The sequence below is a fragment of the Bidens hawaiensis genome, unplaced genomic scaffold (assembly GCF_021521415.1).
Source record: "Bidens hawaiensis isolate Kalapana, Puna unplaced genomic scaffold, B.hawaiensis_p1.1 tig00017952_1, whole genome shotgun sequence".
Lineage (NCBI taxonomy): Eukaryota > Viridiplantae > Streptophyta > Magnoliopsida > Asterales > Asteraceae > Bidens > Bidens hawaiensis.
In genome coordinates this window covers 115,258-126,922 of record NW_027492711.1, presented here as the reverse complement: position 1 = coordinate 126,922, position 11,665 = coordinate 115,258, and the positions used below count along the sequence as shown (strand labels likewise).

The 11,665-nt window shown below is 35.2% G+C and overlaps 4 protein-coding genes across 4 annotated transcripts; 2 read left to right on the top strand and 2 right to left on the bottom strand.

Moving 5' to 3' along the window:
* Positions 1-268: 268 nt before the first annotated feature.
* LOC143555078 (epi-neemfruitin B synthase L1AT-like) lies at positions 269-808 on the top strand. Its single transcript, XM_077044711.1, has one exon. The coding sequence runs from the start codon at positions 269-271 to the stop codon at positions 806-808; it is 540 nt and encodes a 179-aa protein (XP_076900826.1).
* Positions 809-1,090: 282 nt separating this feature from the next.
* LOC143555077 (acyltransferase Pun1-like) lies at positions 1,091-1,558 on the top strand. The gene has a single exon (XM_077044710.1). The coding sequence runs from the start codon at positions 1,091-1,093 to the stop codon at positions 1,556-1,558; it is 468 nt and encodes a 155-aa protein (XP_076900825.1).
* A 2,382-nt stretch (positions 1,559-3,940) lies between these two features.
* LOC143555072 (uncharacterized) lies at positions 3,941-6,083 on the bottom strand. Its single transcript, XM_077044703.1, has 5 exons — positions 5,887-6,083; positions 4,747-4,879; positions 4,493-4,617; positions 4,243-4,389; positions 3,941-4,145 (listed from the first exon to the last, which is right to left on the bottom strand). The coding sequence occupies exons 1-5, from the start codon at positions 6,061-6,063 to the stop codon at positions 4,011-4,013; spliced, it is 717 nt and encodes a 238-aa protein (XP_076900818.1). The 5' UTR covers positions 6,064-6,083; the 3' UTR covers positions 3,941-4,010.
* Positions 6,084-8,524: 2,441 nt separating this feature from the next.
* Positions 8,525-10,553, bottom strand: LOC143555071 (uncharacterized). The gene is made up of 5 exons (XM_077044702.1): positions 10,460-10,553; positions 9,440-9,787; positions 8,966-9,191; positions 8,795-8,876; positions 8,525-8,722 (listed from the first exon to the last, which is right to left on the bottom strand). The coding sequence occupies exons 2-5, from the start codon at positions 9,705-9,707 to the stop codon at positions 8,525-8,527; spliced, it is 774 nt and encodes a 257-aa protein (XP_076900817.1). The 5' UTR covers positions 9,708-9,787; positions 10,460-10,553.
* Between the last annotated feature and the right edge of the window lie 1,112 nt (positions 10,554-11,665).

The following is an 11,665-nucleotide window of genomic DNA, read 5'->3' as shown; positions in this document are numbered from 1 at the left end:
TTAAGGGGCTTCGAAGCCCCCACACCATTGAGGGGTATCTTTGGGGTGGGGCTTTGAAGCCCTCAGTGCACACGTGGCACTGACGTGACACTGGGGAGGGGCTTCGAAACCCCTCACAATAATGACCAGTCTTAAAAGAAATCATACTTTGGACGATCCATTAAATTACTTAATTAATATAAAACCATGAGAGGCATTATAAAAAGAAGTGCACATAGGTGCATCCATACATCTTAAATTCATATTACTAGTAATATTGTCATCCATAATGACCATGATCACGACAAGGCTTCTAAGATGTTTAAGATCAAGGCAACTTCATACTATTGTATCTCAAGAAACTATCAAACCATCTTCTCCAACACCTCCACACCTCAGAACTCATCATCTTTCATTACCTGATCAGATGGCTCCAAATTCCATGATACGATTATTATTCTTCTACAAAAACGACACCGTCGTCGGTGACGTCAACATCCTAAAGAAGTCGTTATCGCAGACCTTATCATCATACTATCCATTCGCTGGCCGGTTTCTAGCGCCTTCGATGCCTATAATCGACTGTAGTGACCAAGGCGTCGAGTTCTTGGAAGTCTCTAATGATAGCAGACTCAGCGACTTCATTTTCAAGAGAGATCTCGACGAAAGTATCTTAGACCAACTCATTCCTAATTATGCAATAGGTGAGAATCCTAATTTGGCCGAGGTCCGACTGAACCATTTCAAGTGTGGTGCAGCCGCACTGGGCTTGTCCATTCCGCATAAGCTCGGTGATGGATTCACAATGGCTAACTTTTTCAACCACTAGGCCACTGTCGCACGTGGTGGATCCCCTAAGAAACCAACTTTTTGGTTATCAGCTTCTAAACATAACATTAAAGTACCAGAGTATGATTTTAAGGCAGCAGGCAGGGTTAAGTATGCAAGAAGGACATTCGAGTTCCCAAACTCAAAACTGAATGAGCTCAAGAACAAGTTGGCTAACGTGTCGTTGGTGAATCCTACAAGGGTCGAAACACTCTCATCTCTAATCTTCAAATCCGCAGTGGATGCCGCCACAGCATTATCAGGTTCCCCACAACCAGCAAACATGTGTCATGTGGTGAACATGAGGAAAAAAATAATCGAAGAAAACCGTCCTGAAATAGCAGCTGGCAATATATGCACAATGGCGGACGTAGCAGTGAAGGCAGATTATGGTGAGATGAACTTGGCTGAGGTTATAGCTAAGTTGAGGACAGCGATCATGGAAATTAAAGAAATTAGAGATGTGGAAGAACTTGGAGAAATACTTTTAAACAAATTTTCAACGGTAGCGGATGATCAAAGTCGAACATATACTTTTTCGAGCTTGTGTCGGTTTCCATACTACCAAGTCGATTTTGGGTGGGGAAAACCCGTACGGGTGATAGCCCAAAGTGGAGTCTCGGACGGAAACGTCATTCAGTTGGTGGATACTCCCTCTGGAGATGGTATTGAAGCAATGGTTCAACTGAAAGAAGAAGAAATGGCTATCTTTGAGAAAGAAATTCTTGCACATTCTCAACATATGATATGAAAGTTTGTGTTTTCTATATGGTTTATCAATAAGTAGTTCATACACAAAATGTATTTGTATGCATATAAATTTAAATTTATATATTTTCGGGTGAAGTAGGCATTACAGTTGTGTTTTGTGGGATTTTGCTATTTGATGAGGACAAAACATGACTTCTGTGAGTTGGGAATCAAAGACATCGGCCTTGATTGCTGGAATTTGTACACCGAATCCTTTAGTTACACATTTTGAAAAAGTTGGATATTTTTGTGGCCTTTTGATGTTTGAAGAGGATAGGTTTGTGTTTAAAATAGAAGACATGTAGCATGTGTCATATAATATAAGTTTTGAGTAAATTTACAATTCTTTTAACACAAAGTTACCCATTTTGACCCAGTAATGAGTTTCGGTCCCACTTAGTACTAAGCAAATGATAAATTTGGTGTAACAAATGCATATGGGTTATCAATTTGGTGTGAACATATGCAGTTTTGAGTTTCTTAATGTGTTTCCTTGAATCCCAGCGGAAATTTTTAATACCTTCCAAGTAGCATGTTCCACAACTTCCACATCATCACTAGCTATTGCAAGTATCACCATATCCCTATCTTCATCTTCTTGTTGCAATACACATCCAATATTAACCGTAAAACTCGAAGTCAATAATTAAAAAAGTTTTTTAATTTCTAAATTAATTCAGAATATATGGATATATGGTTTCTGAATGAGGTATGTGTGTGTTTGCCGAATTTAACCAAATGTATGTGTGCTTTGAATTTGTTAGCATGAATGAAAGATTTGATTATGTGAGAAATTCCATTTTTCAAGTCTATGTGCATTTATATAATTTTTAAATTAGAGCTTACATGTTTCTGTTTATAAGGTAATGACTTTTTTCCTAACTAATCCGTATTTTTTTTGGTATTAAAAATGGTTATTGTAGATTTGTAGGTATAAATTCCATATGCAATACCTTGGTGCTACTATGGTGCTGATGTTACTTGGTAAAATCCTTATCAAAGATCGGTAAGACTTCAACCCGTAGTCGTTTTTCTCACTGCTTAAACAATATTATTTAACTGAAACTATGCCATTACAACTCACTTGCTAAACAACATATTATTATTTTAATTTATTTCCAAATCCTCTGTAAGCCCACAAAATAAAATTAATACTTCTATCCAAACTATTATTTAATAAATCAAACAAGTTTACATTATATTATGTAGCCTATAAACTGATTTTATATGACCATAATTTATCACATATTGTTTTTCAACAAAATAATTTGTAAGTATGGTCTTTTAGATATCAAATATAACAATTAAATTTGAGTGAGTAATTAATAAGAAAAACAAAACCAAGAGATTAAGACAAAAATACTATAGCTGACGACTTACAGAGTGACTTAATTAAAAATATTTGTTTTAAAGAACTTATCGTATTCAACTATCATACAGAACCGCTACACATGCTTGACATGCATAAAAAAATCCAGGCGGATCGCAATTGGTACTTCGTCACCTGTTCCGTATGTACCAAGAAATTGCATTTGCAAAAGATTTCCACAACAAAGTTCGTGTGTGAAGACCATGCAACAACGATCCAAAGTACATGTAAGAAACATTTCGCATTACACATTACAACATTTACTCTAACCTTAGTCATCAATAGCTTTATAACCGACTCATACAAGTTCTAATATGAACAACAGGTATTGTGTCAAACCCACCCTCACCAATGGCACCACAGACATATAGGCAATGTTTTTTTGACGAAGCATTGAACAAACTCATAAATAACAATTTTCAGGACATGATTACAGCAAAAGGGTACACCTACCAATGAATCATCCCATAACATCTCTTAAGCTACAGATCCATGAGCAAAGAAACAAAAGATGCAATGGAAAGACTATAACTTTGGCAGGAGACGAAATCATAATGTTTTGTAAATGTCCTCGCATTTACGGTGTAAACCCAAAAGTACCCCTACTAGATGATAAAGGGCACGTTGGGTATTATGAAGCAAATATAAGCATATCTAAGACCACAAATGTAGTTTGTTAACAACACTATGTAGCACATATTAGCTTAACTGTAATGGACATTATCTAGGATGTCACTAAATTAGATCTATGTAGGTATTGCGTTTGTCATCATTTTAAATACAACACACAGGACCCTGTTAGGCAACCCAACCACGCCGCATCGCGGCGGGTGAGCCCACTAGTTACAGCTAAAATTTGCTAGTTATAGCATATTAACAATAACAATAAGTTAATAGATAGAACTTCCTTTTTGAATAGATATATATAACCATAAAATAAAAATAAAAACAATCAGATTAACATACTAATCACCAAAATTAAGAGTACAAACACACAAAAATAGAAATGTTTTGCTCTAAACATGAATTGCGTACCATGTGCTCACAAGTGTTTTCCCTATAAAGACGTCGTTCTAAAAACCATTCATCCTTCAAGCATGGCCTTTGCAGCATCTATAAGTATCGGTCTGAATTCATCAGATGCTCTACCAAGCACAGTGTATCCTTCCTTGTCTTCAACGTCAACATCCGCACCATGTCTGATCAGTAGAAGAGCTACCTGTGTCACCAAACAAGCACAAAGAAATCAACTTGATAACATAATTATCTGAATTCTGATATTTATATTAAAAGTATAACTGTGTATGAACATATACCTCTTTGTTATGGCATATCACTGCAGTCATAATAGGAGTTTGTCCCGCTCTATCAACAGCATCAATATCCGCACCTTCCTCAATCAAAAGTTCACATAACTCTGAGTTTCCTGTACTTGCTGCACGATGCAACGGTGTGCATCCGACCTATATAAAATGAACTTCAAACAATAAGGAACCAAAGAGATAATGAAAGATTATTGTTTGAAAGATGAACTGAAAACTTGTAAATCATTATGAAGTTACAAACCTTGTCCTTTGCATTGATTTTTGCTCCATTAGAAAGCAAAAGTTCAGCCACTTTCACCCAACCCTTGCTGGCAGCATAGTGCAGAGCAGTTCTACCACCGTTGTTTTTCAAATTTACATCCGCCCCTGTTCATCAAAATCTTCTTCTTTTAGCAGATAACATATTGAATTAAGCAACGTAATAACCAGAAAATTATGAACATCTATGCAGCCAAAAATCTTATTACACGAGTCAGGGTATAAAAATAATCAAACCTCTGTCTAGCAAAATCTTGATAATTTCAACATTTCCACTGCTTGCAGCAGAATGCAGTGGCGCCCAGCCTTCTTCATCGGCACTGTTAATCCCACTGACCGATTGATCAAAAGCTGAAAGTATCTTAACCACCTGATCAATAAAATTAATGTTCCAAAATTATTTGAAAATGCCTTCACAGATTCACAGCATTCGTCATCTTTAACCAAAGTTTCGTTGGTTCATCAATAGCCGCTGCGATATTAGATCTACATGGAAAACTAACAAGCAGCAAAGCCCTAGAATACATTTAATCAATCCTCTCATTTCAATTTCATAGATCAATATAAGCATATGAAGATATTCATACAATGCACACGCTGTCCAATTATCTTCCACATGTAGTATTCAAGTAATATACCACATTCATCCTAAATCTAGGGGTGTGCATGGTTTGGTACTTCGGTTTTGGGCTAAAACTGAAACTTTGGTTTATAAATGTTTGATGACCGTTCGGTGCTCGGTTTTTACGGTTTTGCCATTTGAGGTTGAAAATTTTGAGCGGAAAAAGATTTCGGCCCAAAATAATGAATAGGGCCTAATCATTGTGTTAATTTGTCTAAACTATTTTGAGTTACATATTTATTAAAAATATAAATTAATTAATAAAAATAAAACTTAAAAACCTATAAGGGATTGAGTTTGAAAACAGCTTATTGACTTATTGGCTTCTTGAAAAAGCCAGGATTTGTAACCTTTAGAAAGCAACTTTTTAACCTTTAAAAAAAGCTAAAGTTGTTTTCAAACACTTTTTTAACTTATTGCTTTTTGAAATAAAGCAATAAGCCAATAAGTTGTTTTCAAACTCAATCTCAAGCATACTCTTAAGTTGGGTTCGGTTTTTATTACATGCTAAACTAATACCGAACCATAAGTTGGGTTTTCTCAAAAACATAAAACCAAACCGTGGGCAAGCATATGAAGAAATACATAAAATGGCCAATCTATCATCATCCCAAAACCCTAACTATTTATTTCAAGTTCAAACCTAAAAAAAAAAAGAGAAATTCGAAGTTAAATAACAAGTTTTGCTTCAAATGAAACACCTAGAATCCAAATTCAGCCGTTCAATTTCCTACAAATTGATAAGAAATTAAGACCTCATTGCGGCGTGACGAAACGGAAACATGAAGCAACGAACGGCCGTCTTCGTTACGAAGAGTGAGACAGCGGAGCAACTGCGGCTGACTCAGCGATGTCAAATACGACACGTCGCCGTTATCGGCGGCTTTGAACAGATCGTCGTCCTTGATGTTCGGTGGTGGATCAATCTCCATTTTTAGTATCGGAATAATAATAATAACCGGTGTTAGGGTTTTAGCGTTACGGAAGGAAAACTTGAGCAAAAAGAAAGGGGTGGAAATGTAAGTTTGGTGAATCAGAGGGTTTAAAAGATTAATTGTATAAACTAGTGGTTAAGTTTTACTTTTAATCCCTAAATAAATAAACGCCACCAAATTTCAAGAGAATGTTCGTTTGACCGATCTCTTTCTAAAACCTGTTTATTTACTGACTTCTAATCATTAATTTAACTGGATTTTTAGCCAGTCAGATTATACCACTTGTTCAAAATAATTTTGTCGAAAGCCAAAATAATATATTCGTTTTTTGAATCCTACGATTTTAGGACGAGTAACATAATCTAGTTGGCTAAAATTTCCATCGAGTTAATGATTGAAAGTCGATAGGTCGATATGATTTAGCATAGAAATTTGGCATCAAATAAATATTCTATTGATGTTGACCGGTTAAATGACTCACTCCCCCTTTCAAAATTGACTTCCTATTTTCAACTTGGGTTGAATTATAGTCTAGGCAATAGTTATTAATCATAAGTTCATTCTACATGACAATGTTTTCACACGAGGTGTACTTGTGAACCCCGCTTGACACTTTCCCCACATGATACAATAATTAAGGAAAAAAAACATTTGACTTTTAAAAACAGAAAGAAATATTTATTTAAAAAAAAAATAGCTAGCTTGTCATTTATTCACCCATAAACACACATTTAGCGTTGGAGGACATGACACGTGACTACATGATTAGTGCTTTGGATTTACGTTGTTTTCTAGACCACAATGGCGATGATGCTAATCAAAAACCCGCTCAGACCACAACGCCGATCATGAGCTAACAAAGCAAAACATCATTTTCAACTCTTATTTATTTGTTGACAATTTCGCTTTTAACAATTCTTCATAACTTTTGCTCATCAATATGTTGAATTATTGTATTTCTTGACAGCAAATACATGTCAATTCAGATATGTTCAAAGAGTTATACGTTGATCTCAAACAATTATTGTGTTCATTTAGAATGCAAGAAAATATACTTATGTTATTATGACTTTAAACTACGTGTTCATCGGTCGGGTATAAAACTAGTTGTGTATTGATTTTATTTATTAACTAAAATCATTAAGTAAAATACGTAAAATCAATGAGTGCTATTGCAATTTTGTTGGTCAAGAGACTAATTTGGTGATTTGTCATATCTATAAGATAAAATTTTTCAAAACAACTAAATTCATAGACTTTCAAGGACAAGTTCCAATTTTGGTAACAATACAATCACCATTCATTTTATTTTTCCACAGTAGTAAAACTTTTTAATGTGCATTCTACTATCAACACGTTTCAAACATAGCTCAACTCACGCATTCTAACACCAAACACAACCACTATTTAATCAATCTTCATTTTTTATCAACCTTTTTGTCACACTACACAAATCTAAAAATTTGATAATGGCTGACGACAAGGAAAGCCCGAAACCATCCAATTCCGAGCTTATGGCCAGTGCCAAGGTGATGGCTGAGGCCCTCACTGGCCAAGAGACCGACAAGGGCAAGATAGCCGGTGCGGCTGCAGACGTCCTTGACGCTGCGGCTGGTTATGGAATCATAGATGAGACACAAGGGTTGGGGAAGCTTGCGGACCAAGCGGGGGATTATCTCCATAAATATGAAACAACGCACACCACCACCGTTACTAAAACCGACGCTTCGGGTAACCAGACCACAGAAACCACCACCACAACTAGCACCACTGCTCCACCAGATGAATGATGACAAATAACCTTAAGATCATTTTTTTTGTAATCTCTTTATTGCAAGAAAGGTTTCAGATGTGTATGTCATTGTTATAATATACGTTGTTTGTTTATAATGTATTGAATTTAATTATGATCATGCAACACATTTTTCTTCTTTTTTATTTTCTTTAATTCTTCTAATTTTGTGGTTTAAATTTAGACTTGTAATATGAAATTCGGTTAGCAGGAATTGATCATGATATTGTTGGGGAATCCCGATCATCCGATCAAGCTAAAGTTAACTTCTGAGTTAATTATTATGAGTAGATGTGTTAATTATGCAATTAGTGTTATAAGCCAACCTGATGCTGCATCTGTGTCGTTTTCATTTTCTAAACCGTGGCATCAGTCTGTCACATACTAAAACATGCATGATCAGTGTTCTTCCGCAACATCTTCTCCTTGATCATCTCAGCGTGCATAAGACATTTTCTCCCCAACATCAATTGTGTCAAAAACCGTTGGAACTCCATTTGACCACCACATTCGAACACATGCCGGCCATGATGTTAAATGTATAAAAATATTCAAGAAAATGCATTATAATAGTTATTTAATTATTGTATCTATACATATACACACACACTTCAGAGATATATATGTTGTTCTTGATCATCATGTATCATTTTGGTGGATACTTAATTAAAAGCATAAACATGTTTTCTTTGGAATTTCTCCGGTTAGCCTAATCGTATCCGCCTTCTTCTTTGCTTTAATCACTTCCTTCCTTCGGTTTTCCTCCGCTTGTGATCTTGCTCCTTCCGCAATCTGCTCAATCATCTCTATGTCAGTGTTGTAATTTTGCAGAGCTCGTGCTCGTTTCTTCTCTGGCTCATCATCCTGCAACAAGTTAATTTCAATCATTTATTTCTGATTTTCAGTGGCACCTTATGATAAAACCATGATCAAGACCTTATGTCTTGATAACTTCTTATGTGCTTTCGCTTTCTTTTCGTTCTCCCACTCGAGTATTTTCACCATTAACCTCTCGTACCTGATAATGTCCCATAATCAGGATAAAAACTAGTAAATAATATTTTCCGTGTGTTGAATAACCAAAAACCAGATCTGTTTTAACTATACCGTTCTTTGATTCTTTCCATCTCCGTTTTCTCCCAACTCTCTGCCTTAATGTCTTCCGGTCTAAGTTCTGAGCGTCTTTTATTGACTTCGCTAATACCTGTTTGTGTAGTAGTGTAATTCGTCGGTTTTGTATCATTGCTACTACTTGGCAAGCTGCTTTGTGGTTTGAATCCTGTGTTTGTGTTTGCTGGAGAATTAGCCCTTTGAGGCATCTTTTCTTGTAATTCTGTAGTCATCCAACCCAAATTCAAAACTAAATAATGATACACAGAGTGAAAAAAACATCCAAGCCCATATAGTGGGTAACATTTAAAAAAAATAAATAAATAGATTTGTAGCGCCCACATGGAATATTATTATCTAAGGTTGCCTTTTAAACATTATTCTATCTCTGGTTTGAATATCGGCAGAATCTTCTTTGTTGAAAATCTTACCGGCTAATGATTAAAAGTTTGCGAATATATATTCTTGTACCTGAGAACTTCCTGGAGAGAAAACTAGGAGTTGATATGGGAACCATATCATCTTCCTTATTCTTCGTCTTATTGCTTGCGCCAGAAGATGAAGCCATCCTTTCTCTTATCCTTCTACTTGCAGTTGCAGAAACCGCGCCATCTTCTTGTTTTGTCTTCGGTTTACTCAAACCGCCATCACGTCTTCGTCTTGTTCTTCTTCGTTCTTCAACTGAATCAACGGCAAATGCAGCCGCTGCAACCGCAGTCCGGAACTCATCACTCTCCATGTAATCAGAATCATAATCATAATCGTGTGTCAGTTCACGAGAAGACTGCCCCCTGCGCCAGTTTTGACCCCTTCTGCTGTCTGCAAAATGCCAAAGCCAGTAAACAAACTCATCCGAAACTGAAAATCCAAAACTCAAAAAACCGAACCGAAACATATACCGATGGTTTGGTTTTAGGTTTTATAAATATTTGCAGGTAATAAAAACTGAAATAACCAAACCGAACCGAATTTAGAGATTTTCATTTTTTTTATTTTCAGTAATTATAACAATCTAACATATACGTAACTCAATTTTTTTGGGCCAAAGTTTTCAAGCGCTCATGGCAAAACCGAAAAACCAAAAAGATCGAAGCCGTACCAAATCCAAACCGGAAACCGAAGCCGAACGATTTAAAAAAAATAATAAAAAATGACAGTTTAGTTTTATGTTTTTGTAAAAATCAACTTACAGTTCGGTTTAAATTTGCATGTAATAAAAACCGAACCGATCGAGCATAATTTATAGATTTTCATTTTTTTATTTTATATTTTAAGTAATTTATAACAATTTAACAAATATGTAACTCAAAATTTTTTTTCTACCAAAAATTTTCAAGCGCAAATGTCATAAACGAAACCGAAAGATTTTTGATTTTGGTATGGTTTTAGCCCAAAACTGAGCAAAACCGAACCATGCACACTCCTAATCGAAACCAGAAACCATGTGATAAAAGGTGAAGTTTTCATGTTTTTTTTAAATTACTAAATTACCTCCTTTAAATGATCGAGTCTTTTGAGTTGGTGATTTTTGGTCTCTAACATGTGAAGTCTCTCCTTCATGTATCTCTTCCACTCCACCAAATTTCACTCTAACACAAAAACATACATCTTTTATATAGAAACTGACTACAAAAACTATTATGAATGAATGTATATCTTTTTTTCTTTCTTGTCGTGTTTCGTTTGGTCTATCTTTGTGTCGTTCTTCCTTTTGCTTAGATTTGTATTGATGTATCGTCTTGTCTAGTTGTTTACTAGATAGTTTGTTATAATATAGTTTCCGTTCAAAATAAATAAATGATAATCAAATATAAATATAACATGCAGATATATAATAGACTTGATCTCACCTCATTTGGTTAATCATATTCTCCGTGATTTATCAAGATGAACTTGACTTGATTGAATTTTTTCTTGATGAATGCAAGTTACATGAACTTGAGTTTATTTGAAGGATTCACGAACATGAGGATGGGAATGAATTGAAGCAAACTTTGGGTTTGGATATCGAAAATGTGTTGGAGAAGAATACTTTTCTTGATGCTATAGTTTTTTATTTGATGAAGGTATCTGGGGTATATTTATGTTTTAGCAAATGATATGATGACTTATGTTACATATTTGTAAAATTGCTTTTGCTTTGTATAAATATTTGTTTCATTTGTTTGTTTTACATTTTTTTTTTAAAATAAAAGCCCGAAAAATATTACGAAGGACAGAAAAAAAAAAGTTATAACTTATAGGTTTAGGTTATTTCAAAAAGTGTGATTGGCCATTAGATGAGGTGTTTTAAATTTTAATGGTTAAGATTGAAAGATGATTAATTTTATGGTGATGTGTTATATTTTAGCAGGCCCGGCCCATGGGCAGGGCAGTGAGAGCACAGGCCCCAGGCCTACATATCTTTAAGGGCCCATCAAATTTTTAAAAAAATGTGTATATATATTTATTTTCAGCCCATTTGAATTAAAAGACCCATTTTTTGAAATGATAATAAACAAATTAATATAGATTAGGTTTGATTGAGAACTTACCGATTAATATGTACTGACGAGTGCCGACCATCGGACTTCGACCTGCGATTTATACCTAATGTTTGGCCGGCGACCATAGACCTTCTGTCCTTCATTCTGTTATTGATTTGTTGTTTGAGTGTTCGTCATTTACTCGTTAGGTCTTCGTCTTCCACAGTCCACT